Source organism: Hemitrygon akajei, chromosome 8 (genome assembly GCF_048418815.1).
Source record: "Hemitrygon akajei chromosome 8, sHemAka1.3, whole genome shotgun sequence".
Taxonomy (NCBI): Eukaryota; Metazoa; Chordata; class Chondrichthyes; order Myliobatiformes; family Dasyatidae; genus Hemitrygon; species Hemitrygon akajei.
Genome location: NC_133131.1, coordinates 92,659,309 through 92,676,885, shown reverse-complemented (window position 1 = coordinate 92,676,885; position 17,577 = coordinate 92,659,309). Strand labels below are relative to the sequence as shown.

Genomic DNA, 17,577 nt, shown 5'->3' with positions numbered 1-17,577 from the left:
ATTTTTAAAATTAGATCAGAAAAAAGATACAGTGCTGACCAGGCCCTTCCTGTCCAAACAGCTGCATCACCCAGCAAACCACCTATTTAGCACTAACCTAATCACAGGACAATTAACCTACTAATCTATACATCTTTGATCTGTGGGACAAAACTTGAATACCTGGAGGAAATCGTGTTCACTGGGAAAATGTACAAACTGCTGAAATAGAACTCCCAACTCCAGAATGCCACAGCAGTAATAGCGTTGTACTAACTGCTGTGCTACTGTGATGCCCACAAAATACCATAGGGCACATTTTCCAGATGTGTTAGTTGTCAATTTAAATGTTCTACAACCGATAAAGAGTAAAAGTATCACGGATGAATGAGGCCCATAAGGGCAAAAAGAGAAACTTGCGCATAGAAACATAGAAAACATACAGCACAATACAGGCCTTTTGGCCCCCAAAGCTGTGCCAAACGTATCCCTACCTTAGAACTACCTAGGCTTTACCCATAGTCCTCTATTTTTCTAAGCTCCATGTACCCATCCAGGAGTTTCTTGTACTCAGTATTCTTCTATGTAGATACTAATTCAAAAAAATTGGAGTCTCTTAAAAGACCCTATCGTATCCGCCTCCACCAATGCCACCGGCAGACCATTCCACACACTCACCACTCTCAGCATATAAAACTTACCCCTGACATCTCCTCTGTACCTACTTCCAAGCACCTTAAAACTATGCCCTCTCATGCTTGCAATTTCAGCCCTGGGGAAAAGCCTCTGACTATCCACATGACCAATGCCTCTCATTATCTTGTACATCTCTATCAGGTCACCTCTCATCCTCTGTCGCTCCAAGGAGAAAAGGCTGAGTTCACTCAACCTATTCTCATAAGGCATGCTCCCCAATCCAGGCAACATCCTTGTAAATCTCCTCTGTACCCTTTCTATGGTTTCCATGTCCTTCCTGTAGTGAGGCAACTAGAATTGAGCACAATACTCCAAGTGGGGTCTGACCAAGGTCCTATATAGCTGCAACATTACCTCTAGCTCTTAAACTCAATCGCACGATTGATGAAGGCCAATGCACTGTATGCCTTCTTAACCACAGAGTCAACCTGTGTAGCAGCTTTGAGTATCCAATGGACTCGGACCCCAAGATCCCTCTGATCCTCCATGCTGCCAAGAGTCTTATCATTAATGCTATATTCTGCCATCATATTTGACCTACCAAAATTAACCACCTCATATTTAATTGGGTTGAACTCCATCTGCCACTTCTCAGCCCAGTTTTGCATCCTATGTCCCACTGTGACCTCTGACAGCCCTCCACACTATCTACAACACCCCCAACCTTTGTGTCATCAGCAAATTTACTAACCCATCCCTCCACTTCCTCATCCAGGTCATTTATAAAAATCACAAAGAGTAAGGGTCCCAGAACAGATCCCTGAGGCACACCACTGGTCACTGGCCACCATGCAGAATATGACCTGTCTACAACCATTCTTTGCCTTCTATGGGCAAGTCAATTCTGGATCCACAAAGCAATGTCCCCTTGGATCCCATGCCTCCTTACTTTCTCAATAAACCCTGCAAGGAGTACCTTATCAAATGCCTTGCTGAAATCTATATACACTACATCTACTGCTCTACTTCATCAATGTGTTCAGTCACATCCTCAAAAAATTAAATCAGGCTCGTAAGGCACGACCTGCCTTTGACAAAGCCATGCTGACTATTCCTAATCATATTATGCCTCCCCAAATGTTCATAAATCCTACCTCTCAGGATCTTCTCCATCAACTTACCAACCACTGAAGTAAGACTCACTGGCCTATAATTTCCTGGGCTATCCCTATTTCCTTTCTTGAATTAGGGAACATCCGCAACCCTCCAATCCTCCAGAACCTCTCTTGTTCTCATTGATGATGCAAAGATCATTGCCAGAGTCTCAGCAATCTCCTCCCTGGCTTTGCACAGTAGCCTGGGGTACATCCTGTCCGGTCCCGGCGACTTATCCAACTTGATGCTTTCCAAAAGCTCCAGCACATCCTCTTCCTTAATATCTACATTCTCAAGCTTTTCAGTCCACTACAAGTCATCCCTTCAATAGCCAAGATCCTTTTCCATAGTGAATACTAAAGTAAAGTATTCATTAAGTACCTCCGCTATTTCCTCTGGCTCCATACACACTTTTCCACTGTCACACTTGATTGGTCCTAGTCTCTCACAGAGATGCATCTGACTTTTAAGGACAAAGCAAGAGGCAAAGAGTGTGAATAAAAGGAGCCTTTTTAGTTGGCTGCCGGTGACTAACAGTATTCCACAGGGGTCTGTGTTGGGACCAGTTTTTATGTTATATGTCAATAATTTGGATGATGGAATTCATGGCTTTGTTGCAAAGTTTGCATATGATGTGAACATAGGTGGAAGGGCAGGTAGTGTTGAGGAAGTAGCGAGGCTACAGAAGGAATTAGACAGATTAGGAGAATGGGCAAAGAAGTGGCAAATGGAATGCTGAGTCAGGAAGTGTATGGTCATGTACTTCTGTAGAAGAAATGAAAGGGTTGACTATTTTCTAAATGGAGAGAAACTACAAAAAACTGAGGTGCAAAGGAACTTGGGAGTGCTTGTACAGGATTCCCTAAAGGTTAACTTGCAGGTTGAGTCTGTGGTGAGGAAGGCAAATGCAATGTTAATGTTCATTTCAGGAGGACTTAGAATATAAAAGCAAGGATGTAATGTTGAGGCTTCATAAAGCCCTGGTGAGGCCTCACTTGGTGTATTGTGAGCAGGTTTGGGCTCCTTGTCTTAGAAAGAATGAAACTGGGGAGAGTACAAAGGAGGTTCACAAAAATTATTCCAGGATCGAATGGCTTGTCATATGAAGATCATTTGATGGCTCTGGGCCTGTATTCACTGGAATTCAAAATAATGAGGAGTGACCTAATTGAAACCTATTAAATGGTGAAAGGCATTGATAGAATGGAGATGTGGTGGAATTTGTTGAGCCAGAGAGTGGTGAATCTGTGGAATTCTTTGCCACAGGCAGCTGTGGGGGCCAAGTATATTTAAGGCAGAGGTTGATAGATTCTCGATTGGTCAGAGCATAAAGGGATTCCGGGGTGAGAGGTGAGGCAGGAGATTTGGACTGAGAGGGAAACTGAATCAGCCATGATCCAGTAATCGTTAGTGGTGACATAGCACGGAAAGTTAAAAAGAGTATTAGAATGAATGTAGGACACATTGTCTTGCAGAACCATTTGAATAAGGTACCATATAAACAGACATATCAATGATTTTAAGAATATGGATCAATAAGAACATGACACAAAAGAGGCATAGCAAGCTGACTAAATAACAAAGGAGGGTCATGGGGAATGGGTGCAGCTACAATTTTTAATTTGTGATTGTATACCGAGAGTTATGGGGTGATGTATTCTGGTATGAAGAATAGGGAAAGGTAATTCAGCATTTAAATATACAAGGGGTGATTGATAGGTTCGTGGCCTAAGGTAGAAGGAGTCAATTTTAGAAAAGCTGGCACATTTATTTTTCAACATTGTCCCCTCCTACATTTACACACTTAGTCCAGTAGTCGTGGAGCATACGGATATTGGACCTCCAGAAAGTGTCCACAGCGTGGGTGATTGATTAGTTCATGGCCTAAGGTAGGAGATGAGTTACACAGCTCTCGTTACATGCACAAGCAGGTCAACTCTTTGAATGATTAAACAGAAAGTTTGAAGTTAATAACTCATCTCCTTCTACCTTAGGCCACAAACTTATCAATCACCCCTGCTGCGTACGTTTTCTGGAGGTCCAAGATCTGTATGCTCGATGACCGCTGGACTAAGTGTGTAAATGTAAGAGGGGGCTATGTTGAAAAATAAATGTGCTAGGTTTTCTAAAATTGACTCCTTCTACCTTAGGCCATGAACTTATCAATCACCCCTCATATTTCTGAAAGGAATGAAACAGCATTGGGACCTGGGTATCTGTATACTTGAAAGAAGCACAAGTAGCAAAAGTAGCTGGTGGCATAGGCAATCATTGGTTTTAACAACTGAGGTATTGAGTAAAAAAAGCAATGAAACATTGATATAGCTTCAGATGTGGGGCCTCAGGAGAAGGTTCAGAATGGTTCCTTCAGTGAAGAACTACAGTTATAAAGATAAAAAGGCTGGGACTACTCTCTTTGAAGGGAAGATTTGAAATGAAGAGTGTATAAAATGAAGAGGAATCTAGACAGTGGGAGATTATTCCCATTGGTAGAAGGATAAGATCATGAAGGCACAGCTATGAAGTAAAGGAGAAGAAAATGACAAGTTAAAAAAAAAAACATAGCTGGTGAAGTAGGTTCCATCGTTGCTACAAGAGGGAATGGGGTAAATATATGTTGGAAAAAAATGGAAGATTACAGAGAAAGGGAAAATGGGTGGAACTAGATGGATTGAATGGGACCCCAGGCTGGAATATGTGGACATTCTGTGAACGACATTTACCCAATTTTCATGACTGAATGTTGACATAACTGATAAAATACATTTATACATTGCATCCATGAAAATCTCTTTCAAGGAATACTGAAGCTTCAATTTCATTTCTATTTCAGCAAATAAAAATATCGAAGTCCAAATACATTTATTATCAAAGTATGCATACGATGCACAATATCCTGATAATGGGTAATGAGGAAATGGCAGAGGCTTTGAATGACTATTTAGTGTTGGTCTTCATGGTGGAGGACACGTCTAGCATGCCAAAGAGAGATGTTATGGATACGGTGGGAGGTGATGACCTTGATACAATAGCTATCACTAAAGAGGTAGCGCTGAGCAAACTTGTGGGCCTGAAGACAAATAAGTCCCCTGGTTCTAATGGAATGCATCTCAGGGCACTGAAAGAAATGGCAGAGGTTATAGTAGAAGCTTTGGTGATAATTTAACAAAATTCTCTGGACTCTGGGCAGGTCCTGGCAGACTGGAAGACAGCAAATGTCACACCACTGTTTAAAAAAAGGATGTAGGCAAAAGGCAGGTAACTATAGGCCAGTTAGTTTAACATCTGCTGTTGGGAAAATGCTTGAAGCCATCATTAAAGAAATAGTGAGGCATCTGGAAAGAAATGGATCCATCAGGCAGATGCAGCATGGATTCTGTTTGAAGCAGGTCCTGTTTGACAAACTTACTGGAGTTCTATAATGCAGGGGATAGAGGGGAACAGATGGACATCAATTACTTGGATTCCCACATAAAAGACTTATCCATAAGTTAAGAATACATAGAGTTAAGGGTGATGTATTAGCATGGATAGAGGATAGGTTAACTAATAGAAAGCAGAGTTGGGGTACATGGGCGTTTCTCTGTTTGGCAATCAGTGGTAAGTGGTGTGCCACAGGGGTCGGTGCTGGGCCCGTAACTGTTCATGATATACATTAACGATCTGGAAGAGGGGACCAAGTATAGTGTATCTAAGTTTGATGATGATACTAATCTGAATAGAAAAGCAAATTGTGCAGAAGATATCGAGAGTCTGCAGAGAGTGGGCAAGGGTCTGACAGATGGAACACAATGTTGATAAATGCGAGGTCATCCACGTAGGAAGAAAAAATGGAAGGGCAGATTATTACTTAAATGGTTAAAAATTGCAGCATCAAGAAGGTAAATGGGATATTGGCCTTCATTACCAGAGCAGAGGGATTGAATTTAAGAGCAGGGAGGTTATGCTGCAAATGCATGGGGTACTGGTGAGGTTGCACCTGGAGTACTACATGCAGTTTTGGTCTCCTTACTTGAGGAAAGATATACTGGCTTTAGATGTACGGCAGAGGTGATTCATGAGGTTGATTCCGGAGATGAGGGAGTTAAAGCATGAGGAAGAGAAGCGGCCTGGGACTGTACTCACTGGAATTCAGAAGAATGAGAGGAGATCTCATAGAAACATAAAATTATGAAAGGGATAGATAAGATAGAAGCAGAAAAGCCTTTTCCACTGGTAGGTGAGACTACAACTAGGGGACATAGCCTCAAGATGTGGGGGAGTATATTTCGGACAGAGATGAGGAGGAACTGCTCCCAATGAAGCAGTGGAGGCTACCTCAGTAAATATATTTAAGACTAGGTTGGATAGATTTTTGCATAGTAGGGAAGTTAAGAGTTATGGGGTAAAGGCAGGTAGGTGGAGATGAGTCCATGGCCAGATCAGCCATGATCTTATTGAATGGCGGAGCAGGCTCGATGGGCCAGATGCCCTACTCCTGCTCCTATTTCTAATGTTCTTATGTTCTTACACAACTTTGAGATTTGTCTCCTTACAGGCAACCACAAAACAAAGAAGCCCAATAGAGCCCATTAATAAAATACCATCAAACACCCAGTGAGCAAAGAAACAACCGAACTGTGCAACAACAAAAGCAGGCAGACAGCTGAAGCTCACGGAAGTGAGTCCACAGCCGCGAAGCCAGACATCACTGCAGCCAATCCAATAGCCTGTTGGTTGCAGGCCGCAGCCTCAGTTCAGCACAGAGACGAATAAACCTCACGGAGCAGCGAACTGAACTGGCCTGTCCCTTGCCCCTGGCCCCAACAACCTGACCTTTACAATCTGGCCTTGCAGTTGAATTGTCCAAACCTCAGGCCATCCCTCGCTCTCAGACCACTGCGATATGCTCCTGGGCCTGGACCCAACCATCTCATTCAGCCCATATTTGACCTTTCCAATTCAGCCTGGTGCTTAAAATGGGGATCCCTTGGGTTATTCTCAGACCTGGACTTGGGCCCTGCCCCCTTGACTCTGCCTCACCTCACCTCAGTTCTGCCACAACAAATCACCAAGTCCGTTCTAGCAATGCCCAAACATTGGCTCATTCCTCGCTCTCAGGCCGGGGCCCTGCCAACTTGATTGTGCCCTAGTTCAATCTACAGTGAGTAGATACGCTCCATGGTGATCCCTTTTTCTAGGGGCCCCTAGAAAACACTAAGTAACTATTATGAGATATATAGGTGTCTTCCTGCCTCCTGGTACAATCCAGAGAACAGATAAGATGTGTCTTGATGGAAATGAGGAATTCACCGTTGTGGAGAGATAGAGAATAAGAAGTGAGAATAGCACAACTTATTCCAGTGTTGCAACTTGTATCTCCTTCGTAGTTAGGAAAGTCAGCAGTATATTTCATTAAAGATCTGGTGCACACGCTTACTGTACAGCACATTTACTGCCAACTGTAGCATTTGTGTACTACCAAACCTCCAAAGGCCAAGGAAGTGCTGCCATATACCATGTGCACAATTCTCGATGTATGAGCCCTTACACTAGTGTTTGTGCGAGAACTCAATTAAGATTACGTAGCTGTAACAGTAAAATAATGCAAGACCAATATGAAAAAAGAAACGCTCAGTTTTTAGGGAAAACTGAGATCTAACTACATGTCCAAGCATTTTTAATTTCTACACCCAAAACAGAAATTGCCAATACCAATCAGCTAGGTCAGACATTGTTTGTACATCCATTTATGCAACTAGTATAGTAACACAAAATGTCCTGTTACAGCTGTTTTTCTGATGGTATCCTTATTTAAAAAGGTAGCATTAATTAAATATACCACACAATAAGTTCTTACCTTCCTAAACTTTTCTAGATGCTTATACACATCAGGATCCAATTCCTGAGAAATATCTTTCATCCAGAGTAGCGCTCCCCGGTATTCTGTGCGAGACTGTTCCATTCGATTCACTGTCAGCCAGGTATCAGAAATGGCACGGTACCTGAAAGTTTCCACTTCCTGGTACAGGCGACATAAAGGACTACGAAGTGCCAGCCTGAGTCAGGAAAAGTACAGCCAGTTAACATCCTCTAACAGGAGGCAGCAAGCAGCTTTCTTCTTCTCAGTGCTTTAACTGGTGCTGTTGTAACGTTAAATCAAAACATTCTGGGAATGGGAATTTAATGCACCTCTCTCTACATATTTTATGAACAACCCGTTTCACCCTTATGTTTTGATTTGCTAGAACCCAATTACTTAGTACTGAAATTATGTGTTCAGAATGGGAAAAACAAATGATAATGGGGCAAAAAAGAGAACAATTGGAAGCAACCCAATAATAGGTTTGAAATCCAAGATACAAGGTCTGAGCAGATTGGGTGATGTGATCTACCATATATATTTAAATCAATGATATCAATTGCTTATAAAGGAGATTTATGCAAAAACTACAGCTGTTAGGTTTCAACCACGCAAGTAAAATTGAACATTAAACCTGCAAATATCAATATTTAGAAAATATCAATTCTATGGCATTCATATTTGCATCGGTACTAACTTCTACTTCATGCTACAAATAGAAAAGGTTTCAAAATAACAATTCGCAGAATCATGTACTTAAGGACTGTTTGCATCCACAACAACTTGAACAGATGGAACCAGATTCTCCTTTACTTCCTATCCTGTCACCATCCTGCAGACTCACTGTGCGCATCAGCAAAGTTGTACAGTTCCACTAAATTTATCGTGATGCCCTACAAGCTGAAACGTGAAGGTGGGGTCCAGACCCAGAGTGTATTGATGCAACAGAATCCAGGTCTTAGTGCAAGGATGGTTTAAACACCGGGCTAGATGGATTGAAAAAGCAGGGTGTCAAGACCAAAGCCGAGGGGAGGGTGGATCCAGTTCTGCTCGCTGCTCTGCACTGAACTGAGCTGAGGCTGTGGGCTGCTCTGGGCCTTGTGTCTGTGGACTCACTTTTGCTCTGAATTCTATTTGCTCTCTTTTATTGTTTGCATAATTTGTTTATTCTTCCCCTTTTTGCAAGTTGTGTATTTGGCAAACTTTTTTTTAAATAGGTTCTGCTGGGTTTCTTTGTTTTGTGGCTGCCTGTAAGGCATAATGCTAAACACACTTTGAACTTCGAAGAGAATTTAAAAAACTGAAGGATTGGGAGCAGGAGTAAGCCGGCTGACTCTTCGATACTTCCTTAAGGAGTGTACGCACACCCTGCTGTCGTCCAGTGGGTCAGATTTGCCCAAGTCCAATGCTTAACATTACTATGAATGGCTGTGAAAGAAAGAGAAAACATTGCGGAAAGTGGAGGTGTTGCAATTATAGTGAATTTACATTTTTATCTAATGCAGTTCACTTGGTGTTTTATTTTTCATTTAATGAACTTAATTGTCTATTAGTTTTTTTTGATGTTTTTGTGAATATGAGAAACAGTCATAAATGACTGAATCATTTTACAAGCTTGACTGTGTATTTATCCTGACAGAATGGATTAGCCATCTGCCATTTCTGTGTAAGGGTGTGTTCAGAATCCACAGTGTAATGTCATGTCATACACCTGTAGGCCAAGCTGTTGCTAGAAGGTGTGTAGACCGAGTGAATAAAGGAGTGATGAATGTGGGATCTAATTTTCTTCCTTATAATCCAAAGTAATCAATTATTGTTTGTACGTGTTGAATCAATTAACATTGCTACAAGTGAAGAAATTGTTTACAAAGTAATTGCTTCAAAATCCTTTGACTCCAGCATCAAATTTATTATGAATCCATGAACAACACAGTACCTATTATTAGTTTCAGATAAAGGTAAATTTCTGACAGATGTCCTCCTATTTCTTATCACATTCATCACACAATAAAGATTGGACAGATAAATGGCCTTTGGCAATGTTCATATGGAAGTAGGTTAATATTAGTATATCAAATTTTCTCCAGAAGAAAGCAGATAAACGGCAGGTTCAGTGCACCTAAATAATTATCTTATCAAACATATTTCCTACAATTGAAGTGGATACCTTAACTCCTTATCACCATTCAGCACAATCAGACTAACTTATGTTAAATATGGCAATTACTCTAATACCTCTGCTGTGAGGAGAAGCACAGTGCCTTTCCAGTTGCTTGCATCATCTTTCCTGCTCTGGTTTTATCCTGGGAACCCTGCGATCTAAGAAATTTGCCCAATTCATTTTCTTCCTGAGACAAAACTGAAATGGAAAGATAAAGTCATTAATTTTATTGCTGTTCAGAACTTAGAAAGAAATGGTTTGAGAACAGGCTAACCCACACCCCTGGAATAAAGTGCATGTAGAAACATTTTTAGCAGAATATCTGTTTCATTTTTTTTAAATCACTCAGTCACCATACATTGCATCTCAGTTTTTTTTTAAAAATGTCAGAATTAACTTGCCAAGTAAATGCACCACCTGGTGTATTGTACCAAATAATGCAGAATTCTCCAACTTTCACCACAGCCAGCTAAGCAAGCAATGCAGGGGAGAAATAAATTGGCAAAAGTATTCCTAAAATTATAAAGAAAAAGTAAAACCATTTCTGTCCTCAGCTGTACTTCAATGATTTGCATTCACAAGTATTTGTAAATAAATGTTGGGCAAGGTCTGAACTAGATTTTATTAAGATACTTCTTGCCACAGAACAGATAACTTGCTGATGTTTAAATGTGTAAGAATGGCCTTCTGGGAGGAAGTACTAAAGTAATAGTTCTGTCCTGGTCATCACAATCTGAGGTAAAAGTGGGGCAAAAAAAAACCTGATTACCTAGCATAATGTTTAATTAATTTAAATCTCTGTGGAGTTTAAATGTTTCCCCTGTTGCCCAGCCTATTTGCTTCTCACACCACTGTTCTCATGGCTTCTAGGAGCTATTATGAGAACAATAATTACATGAAATTCTACAAAATCCCAAGACTGAAGAGTAAATCATTTTTTTCCTTATTATTTCAGATTGAAAATTTTCACTCATTCCAGTCTTGGCAAATTTCAGCAGTAACAAAATTTCTGGTCCTCCAAGCAGTTCTGCCCTCTAGTGGCCCTGTGTCTCTTTTGCTGCAAAGAGGGTCATTCAAAATATTCCACCATCATAATTCGTGCCAAACAGGAATTTGGCCAGGAGGAGATTACCACCACTTGATGTTCCCAATCCAGTGAAATGAACCAAGGATTATAAGAAATCAAGTAGCAACTCCAGTCAATTTTAGAATTAGACAAAATATGCACATGTGGGAGGTGATGGACTGTTCACTCATGACCTACCTCCATAACATGGCACAACTCCTTGGGCTGAATGAGCCTTGTTTAATTTCTACATTAATACTTTAATTGAATTATAGTTTTAATTACTAATTCCTTGTAATATTCAACGCTACGTTAATGACAATGCAGTAATAGTAACACAAATAGCCATATGTTAAAACAATTCAGCTAAAAGCATTGAATACATACAGCAAATCTGTTTCTGATACTGTTCAATGACCTTCAGAAGTTCCATACATGTCCTTTGAACGCAATGGAATATCTAGACAGAATAAAAAGAGTGAAAGCAATTCTATATACTGAGGGCATAATCTGAGAGGGAGAGAGCAAGGTTTGCAAAAAGAAAAATAGGGGATGGGATTATCACAATGTTGAACAATAGTTTCAATACTTCTGGTGGGTATCTGGGGTATTAACATCAAACATCCATAATGACTCCAGCTGTCAAAGTCAAGTTACCATCATTGTTCCGCACAGGATTGAATGAAAACAGTTGCCATGAATCTGTCAACACAAGTGCATCACACTCAAAAAGATATGACCCCTGTAACAGAAGACTTCAATGGAGACGGACTATATTCTGCTGAGAAACTTCTCAAGCTTAATTGGCAGTCACCTATGGGTTAGTAAATTTCTCTGGATGCCTACAATTGCTTGGACCTAAATGTGATATCTGGATACTTATAGTTACGTTCACTGGCATATCTAGATATATATTAAAAATTTATCAAACATACTTATCAGATCTCCTTTAACTATATTTATACAAAACAAAAATCAACAGTTTCATCAGCTGTAATTAACCAAAATCTTTAGCAATCCTTCTGGATTGCGGGAAGAGATGGTTATAAAGGCAGAAACAAACATCCTCTCTCCTGTCATGCTTGGGCTTGTTGAACTACAGATGTTGCAAATCTGAAATTAAACTAGCAAATGCAGGAAATACACAGCAGATGAGGCAGCTTCACCCGTGAGAGAAAGTTATTGATTCCAGATTTAGTTTAATGTTTTGAATCTCTTTAGTAAAAGTACCACAGGAAGACTGATATGCTCCTAATATTCAGTTTGTGCTCTCTCAGTGAAGTGCTTTAACTTACTGACAGACAGCATCCTGGTTTTGATGGGAAATAAAATCCCATCAATTTCAGCATTGAAGGGGAACATCAAATACTAGAGATCACTGGTTTAAGGTGAGATGGGGGAATATTTAAAGAAGCCACGCGAGGCATGTTTTAAACAAAATCCTCTAAGTGAAAGTTGCCCGGAATATGTTGCTGGAGAATGGTAGCTATGATAGTTTCAATATTAGGGAGCAATCATTCAAATTAAGGGCAAGTTGAAATTTCCTCCGGCAGAGAGTGATAAAAATTCCAACATTCTGTCTGAGAACTAGGAGGCTGGATCACCAGGAGTATTTAAAGTGGAACTGGACACATTATTGAAAGCTCAGGGGACTGAGGCAATGGGGAATTGGCAGAGAGTGGAGAAGGGCTAGGGTGAGCGAACCACAACAACACAGAATGGTGAGGTAGGCTCGATGTGCCAGTATCCCACTCCAGCTGCTATTATTTTAATTCTAGTGTTTCTCCTGAACACATCTACTTCTGCGTTACTTAAAGATCACCGTCATGAGGAGGTCACTATTCACGCAGACTAATCTATGTTCTGTCAGATTCTAGTACTCTACAGCACCCACCTCCTACAGTTAACCCTGACCAATGTAAACACCCTAGCTACTCCAAAACTTACCTGTTCAACTAAAGGAATCAGCATATTTGGACCTGCTAGCAAAGGATAACACATTAATAATGCTTTTGTTTAACATGCATTTGCTCTTCAGTCATTTCCTTCCTGGTTGCTACCTAAATTAATACTTAGCTGGCTCTCATTTCTATACATGGAACGGTCAGTTAAAACAATGTTTCCTCAGGTTCAGTGGCAGACAGAATTTTGTAAAACGCCAGTGTGAGAGTAAATTAAAAAGGAAAACCATGGAGGTGAGATTAATATTGTGCAAGAAAAGTAAAAAAAAAGCTTCAACGTATGAACTGGGATAAATTTAGGTGATGCTAGTTAGAATCATGGAGTTATACAACACAGACCCTTCAGCCCAACATATCATGCCAATCAAAGCTCACATCAAAGCTCGTCCCATTTGCCTCTGTTTGATCCAGAGCCCTCAAAACTTTTCACATCCATGTATCTGTCCAACTGTCCTTTACATGTTGTAACTCTATTTGCTTCCATCACTTCCCTACCCCTGTTTGTGGAAAAAGTTGCTTCTTGGACACCCCCTCTTGCCTTCTACTCCACTACCCTGGGAAAAAAACTGACCATTCACCTCACCTATGCCCCACAATTTTGCCTCTCCCTCATCCTCCTAAATACAAGGGAAAAGAGACCCACCATATCCAGCCTCTCCTTATAAATCAGGCCCTCCAATCCAACAAAATCCTTATACAATTGTTGGCACTGTTTTCAGCTCAGTGTGTCCTTCCAATACGTAGGCACATCCTTTCCCACTACCGGAAGTACCTACGGGAGGTGCTGCCTCAAGAAAGCAACATCCATCAGAGACCCCTAATCACTAAGGTTTAGCAACACTATGAACACTTGACCACCTTCCACCACAATGGGCTTTTTTGTTCTTATTGTGCTTCCTTGTAAAAAAAAGCATTTATTTTTTCTTGTGAATACTGCATTTATGATGCTACAGGTTGCAAAGTTTTTCATTGCACCTGTGCATACGTGCGCTGAAGAGATCAGGGAGGCATTGGTAACGATCTTTCAAGAATCACTAGATACTCAAATGGTTCCGCAAGACTGGTAAATTGCAAATGTCACTCCACTCTTCAAGAAGGGAAAGGGCTAGAAGAAAGGAAATTATAGGCCAGTTAGTCCTCAGAGATTAGGAAGATATTGAAGTCGAACATTAAGGATGTGGCTTCAGAGTACTTGAAGGCACACGATAGAACAGGCAGTATTCAGCATGGTTTCATCAAGGGAAAATCTTGCCTGAAAAATCAGTTCGAATCCTTTGAAGAAATATCAAGCAGGATTGACAAAGGAGAATCAGTTGATGTTGTGTATTTGGATTTTCAGAAGGCTTTTAACAAGGTGCCACATGAGGCTGCTTAACAAGCCATGGTATTACATGAAAGATGTAGCATGGATAAAGCAGTGACTAACTGGCAGGAAGCAAAGAGTGGGAATAAAAGGAGTCTTCTGTGGTTGGCTGCCAGTGACTAGTGGCATTCCACAGGGGTCTGTGTTGGGACCGATTCTTTTTAGCTTATATGTCAATGACTTGGATGATGGAATTGATGCCTTTGTTGCAAAGCTTGCAGACGATACGAAGATAGGTGGAAGGGCAGGAAGTTTTGAGGAAGTAGAGAGGCTATCGAAGGACCTAGATAGATTTGGAGAATGGGCAAAGAAGTGGGAGATGAAATACAATGTTGGGAAGTGTATGGTCATGCACATTGGTGGGAGAAATGAAAGGGGGGACCATTTTCTAAATGGACAGAAAATACAAAATAAAATGAGGTGCAAAGGGACTTGGGAGTCTTTGTTCAGGATTCCCTAAAGAATAATTTGCAGGTTGAGTCTGTGGTGAAGAAGTCATATGCAATGTTAGCATTCATTTCAAGAAGACGGGAATATAAAAGCAAGGATGTAATGTTGAAACCTTACAAAGCACTGGTGAGGCCTCACTTGGGAGTATTGGGAGAAGTTTTGGGCTCTTTATCTTAGAAAGGATGTGCTAAAAATGGAGTCAATTCAAAGGCGATTCATGAAAATGATTCCAGGTTTGAATGGATTGTCATGTGAAGAGCATTTGATGGCTCTGGGTCTGTATTCACTAAAATTCAAAAGTGACCTCATTGAAACCCATCAAATGATGAAAGGCCTTGATAGAGTGGATGTGGAGAGGATGTTCCCTGTGGTGGGAGAGTGTAAGACCAGAGGTCACAGTCTCAGAATAAAGGGGCATCCTTTCAGAATGGCGATGAGGAATTCTTTAGCTGGAGAATGGTGAGTCTGTGGAAGCCAAGTCTTTACGTATATTTAAGGCAGAGATTGATAGATTCTTGATTGGTCAGGGCAAGAAGGGATATGGGGGGAAGGCAGGAGATTGGGGCTGAGAGGAAAATTGGGTCAGCCACGATGAAATGGCAGAGCAGACTTGATGGGCCAAATGGCCTAATTCTGCTCTGATATCGTATGGTCTTATGTCCTTGCCAAATAGCTAGGAAAGCAGAACTGTAACTGCAAATGCAGCCTTTCTAACATCGTACACTGTTGTCACATGACACCCCAACTATGCATTCAGTGCCCTGACCAATGAAGGCAAGCTTGCAAAATGCCTTCTTCACCACCCTGCCTACCAGTGTCAGCACTTTCAGAGAACTATGTACCCATACCCCAAGGTCTCTCTGTTCTGCACTTTCCAGGTTCCTGCTATTTATTGTGCATGTCCTGCCTGATTCAACATCCCAACATCATCAATTCCCACCTGTCCAATTGAATTCCTTGGCCACCTTCTAGTTGATCTAGATCTTGTTACACTCTCAGATAAGTTGCTCCACATAGTACAATACCACCAATTTGTGTGTCATCTTCAAATGTACGCACATGCTGCTAACCATGCCAACTACATTCTCATCCAAATCATTAATACAGATGACATACAGTGGACCCAGTACTGATCCCTGCAGTACACTTCAAGGCTACGTGCCCCCAACCTGAAAAAAAAAACTCTCCGATGTCACCATCCTTACTGCTTCCACCAAACCAGTTCTGCATCCATCTGGCTCACTCACCTGGGCCCCATGAGATGTAACCTTCTGAAATAGCCTACCATTCCGGTCCTTGTCAGAAATCTAGATTTGCTAAAAATCTATATGGACAAGATTTAACTCTCTGCACTGATCAATTCTCTTGGTCACCTCTTCAAAATAACAACTGAATTCATGAGATGCAATTTTCCATGCAGAAAGCCATGCGGACTATTCCTAATCAGTCCTCACTTTTCCAAATGTGGGTGGATATCATCTTTCAGAATCTCCTCCAGTAACTTCCCCACCACTGATGTTAGGCTCACTGGCCTGCTTGAAGCCCTTCTTAAATAAAACCACCCTCAAATCTTCCATAGCAATTTCTTCCCTACTTTTCCCACAATGTCCTAGAATACACTTGGGTCACATCCCAGGGATTTATCCATCTTTATATGCTTTAAGACCACTAGCACCTGGTCTTTTATAATATGATGTCTTGGAACATATCCACTATTCTCTGAATTCCCTTTATATTAATGAACAACTTATAAATTATTTCACAGAAATGTGAATTGACTTGCTTGCCAGAGAAGACGGAGTTAAATTGGGCTGCACATTGCACAGCTGAAACCATTGAGAACGGAGGCTTCTGTTGGTGCAGGAAATAAGATACTACAACTGCGCCATCAAGTGGCACAGCTTGGAAGCTTTTCTTTAAAAAGATGAGCTCAAATTCTGTGCATTCTTTACTAATACAGATGTTACTGTCGACCGTTTATGCTGCTACTTGAAAAGGTGCAAAGAACTCAGTCTTTTTTTCACATTGAAGTTTTACTTTGGTAGATGTTTAAAAAATTCTTAGATCAAACACAACTGGAATTTAAAAAGCAGTTTAGAATGCGATGTTGCAGTCACACACCATGATTTAAAAAAGTAATTACTGATGTGCACATTATTAAATTAAATGGGCAGTGCTTCCACAAGAAGTTATTGACAATAAAACCTTACAGCATGAAATGGAATTCACATTTTCCATCCCATTGGAATTGACTTTCTGTAACAGCTAAGATGGACGTATCTAAGAACATCAGTAAATATCCCAGCCTCATTAAAATGTTTAAGTATTTTACTACCAACACTAACTCGATAAGGCAGTTTAGGCATCAAAATTATTTGTTTTTTCATTGACATTTATGAAAATTAAGCAGAAATGTTGAAAATTACCTTTGACTCAAAAGGACATAAAATAAGTTAACCTGCCACATCAACAACCAGAAATTGTTCTATAAGAGAATGACTTAATATGGAATAGGTTTGCAATGCAAAACAATTAACAAAAAGGAATAAAGTCAAAATGTATGAAGGTCAGTTGGCATCTAAAAACTATGACATTGTGTGACAACATACGTGAGAGGACATTGATCTAAATGCTAAAATCACAATCATGTTTATTATGGCTGACAAATTTTGTGAACTTTTTTGTTTTGAGGCAGCAATGCAGTGTAATACATAAAATATCTCGATGATAATAATGAGAAGAGGGCATGTCCTGGTGGTTGGGGTCCTTAATGATGTATGTCACCTTTTTGAGGTACAGGTGTCCCCCCCCCCCCCCAACAAAGGTAGAGCATTCCTCTGAAATCCTTCTTAAGCCGAAATGGCACAAAGCAAAGAACCATTAATTTACATGGGAAAAATTTTCGTAAAAGTGAAAATCCTCTTTGTAATGTGAAAACAGATTACTAATGTAGGTCTTTTGTAA

The 17,577-nt window shown here is 40.6% G+C and overlaps 1 protein-coding gene across 4 annotated transcripts in view; it reads right to left on the bottom strand.

Moving 5' to 3' along the window:
• The window catches only part of ica1 (islet cell autoantigen 1), a 119,098-nt gene that overhangs the window by 83,786 nt on the left and 17,735 nt on the right, over nt 1-17,577 (bottom strand). For all 4 annotated transcript variants that reach the window (XM_073054162.1, XM_073054165.1, XM_073054163.1 and 1 more), the window contains exons 4-6: nt 11,227-11,299; nt 9,848-9,971; nt 7,610-7,808 (exon numbers count right to left, since the gene is read on the bottom strand). In XM_073054162.1, the coding sequence (XP_072910263.1) occupies nt 7,610-7,808; nt 9,848-9,971; nt 11,227-11,299 (396 nt within the window). The remainder of the gene's footprint in view (nt 1-7,609; nt 7,809-9,847; nt 9,972-11,226; nt 11,300-17,577) is intronic.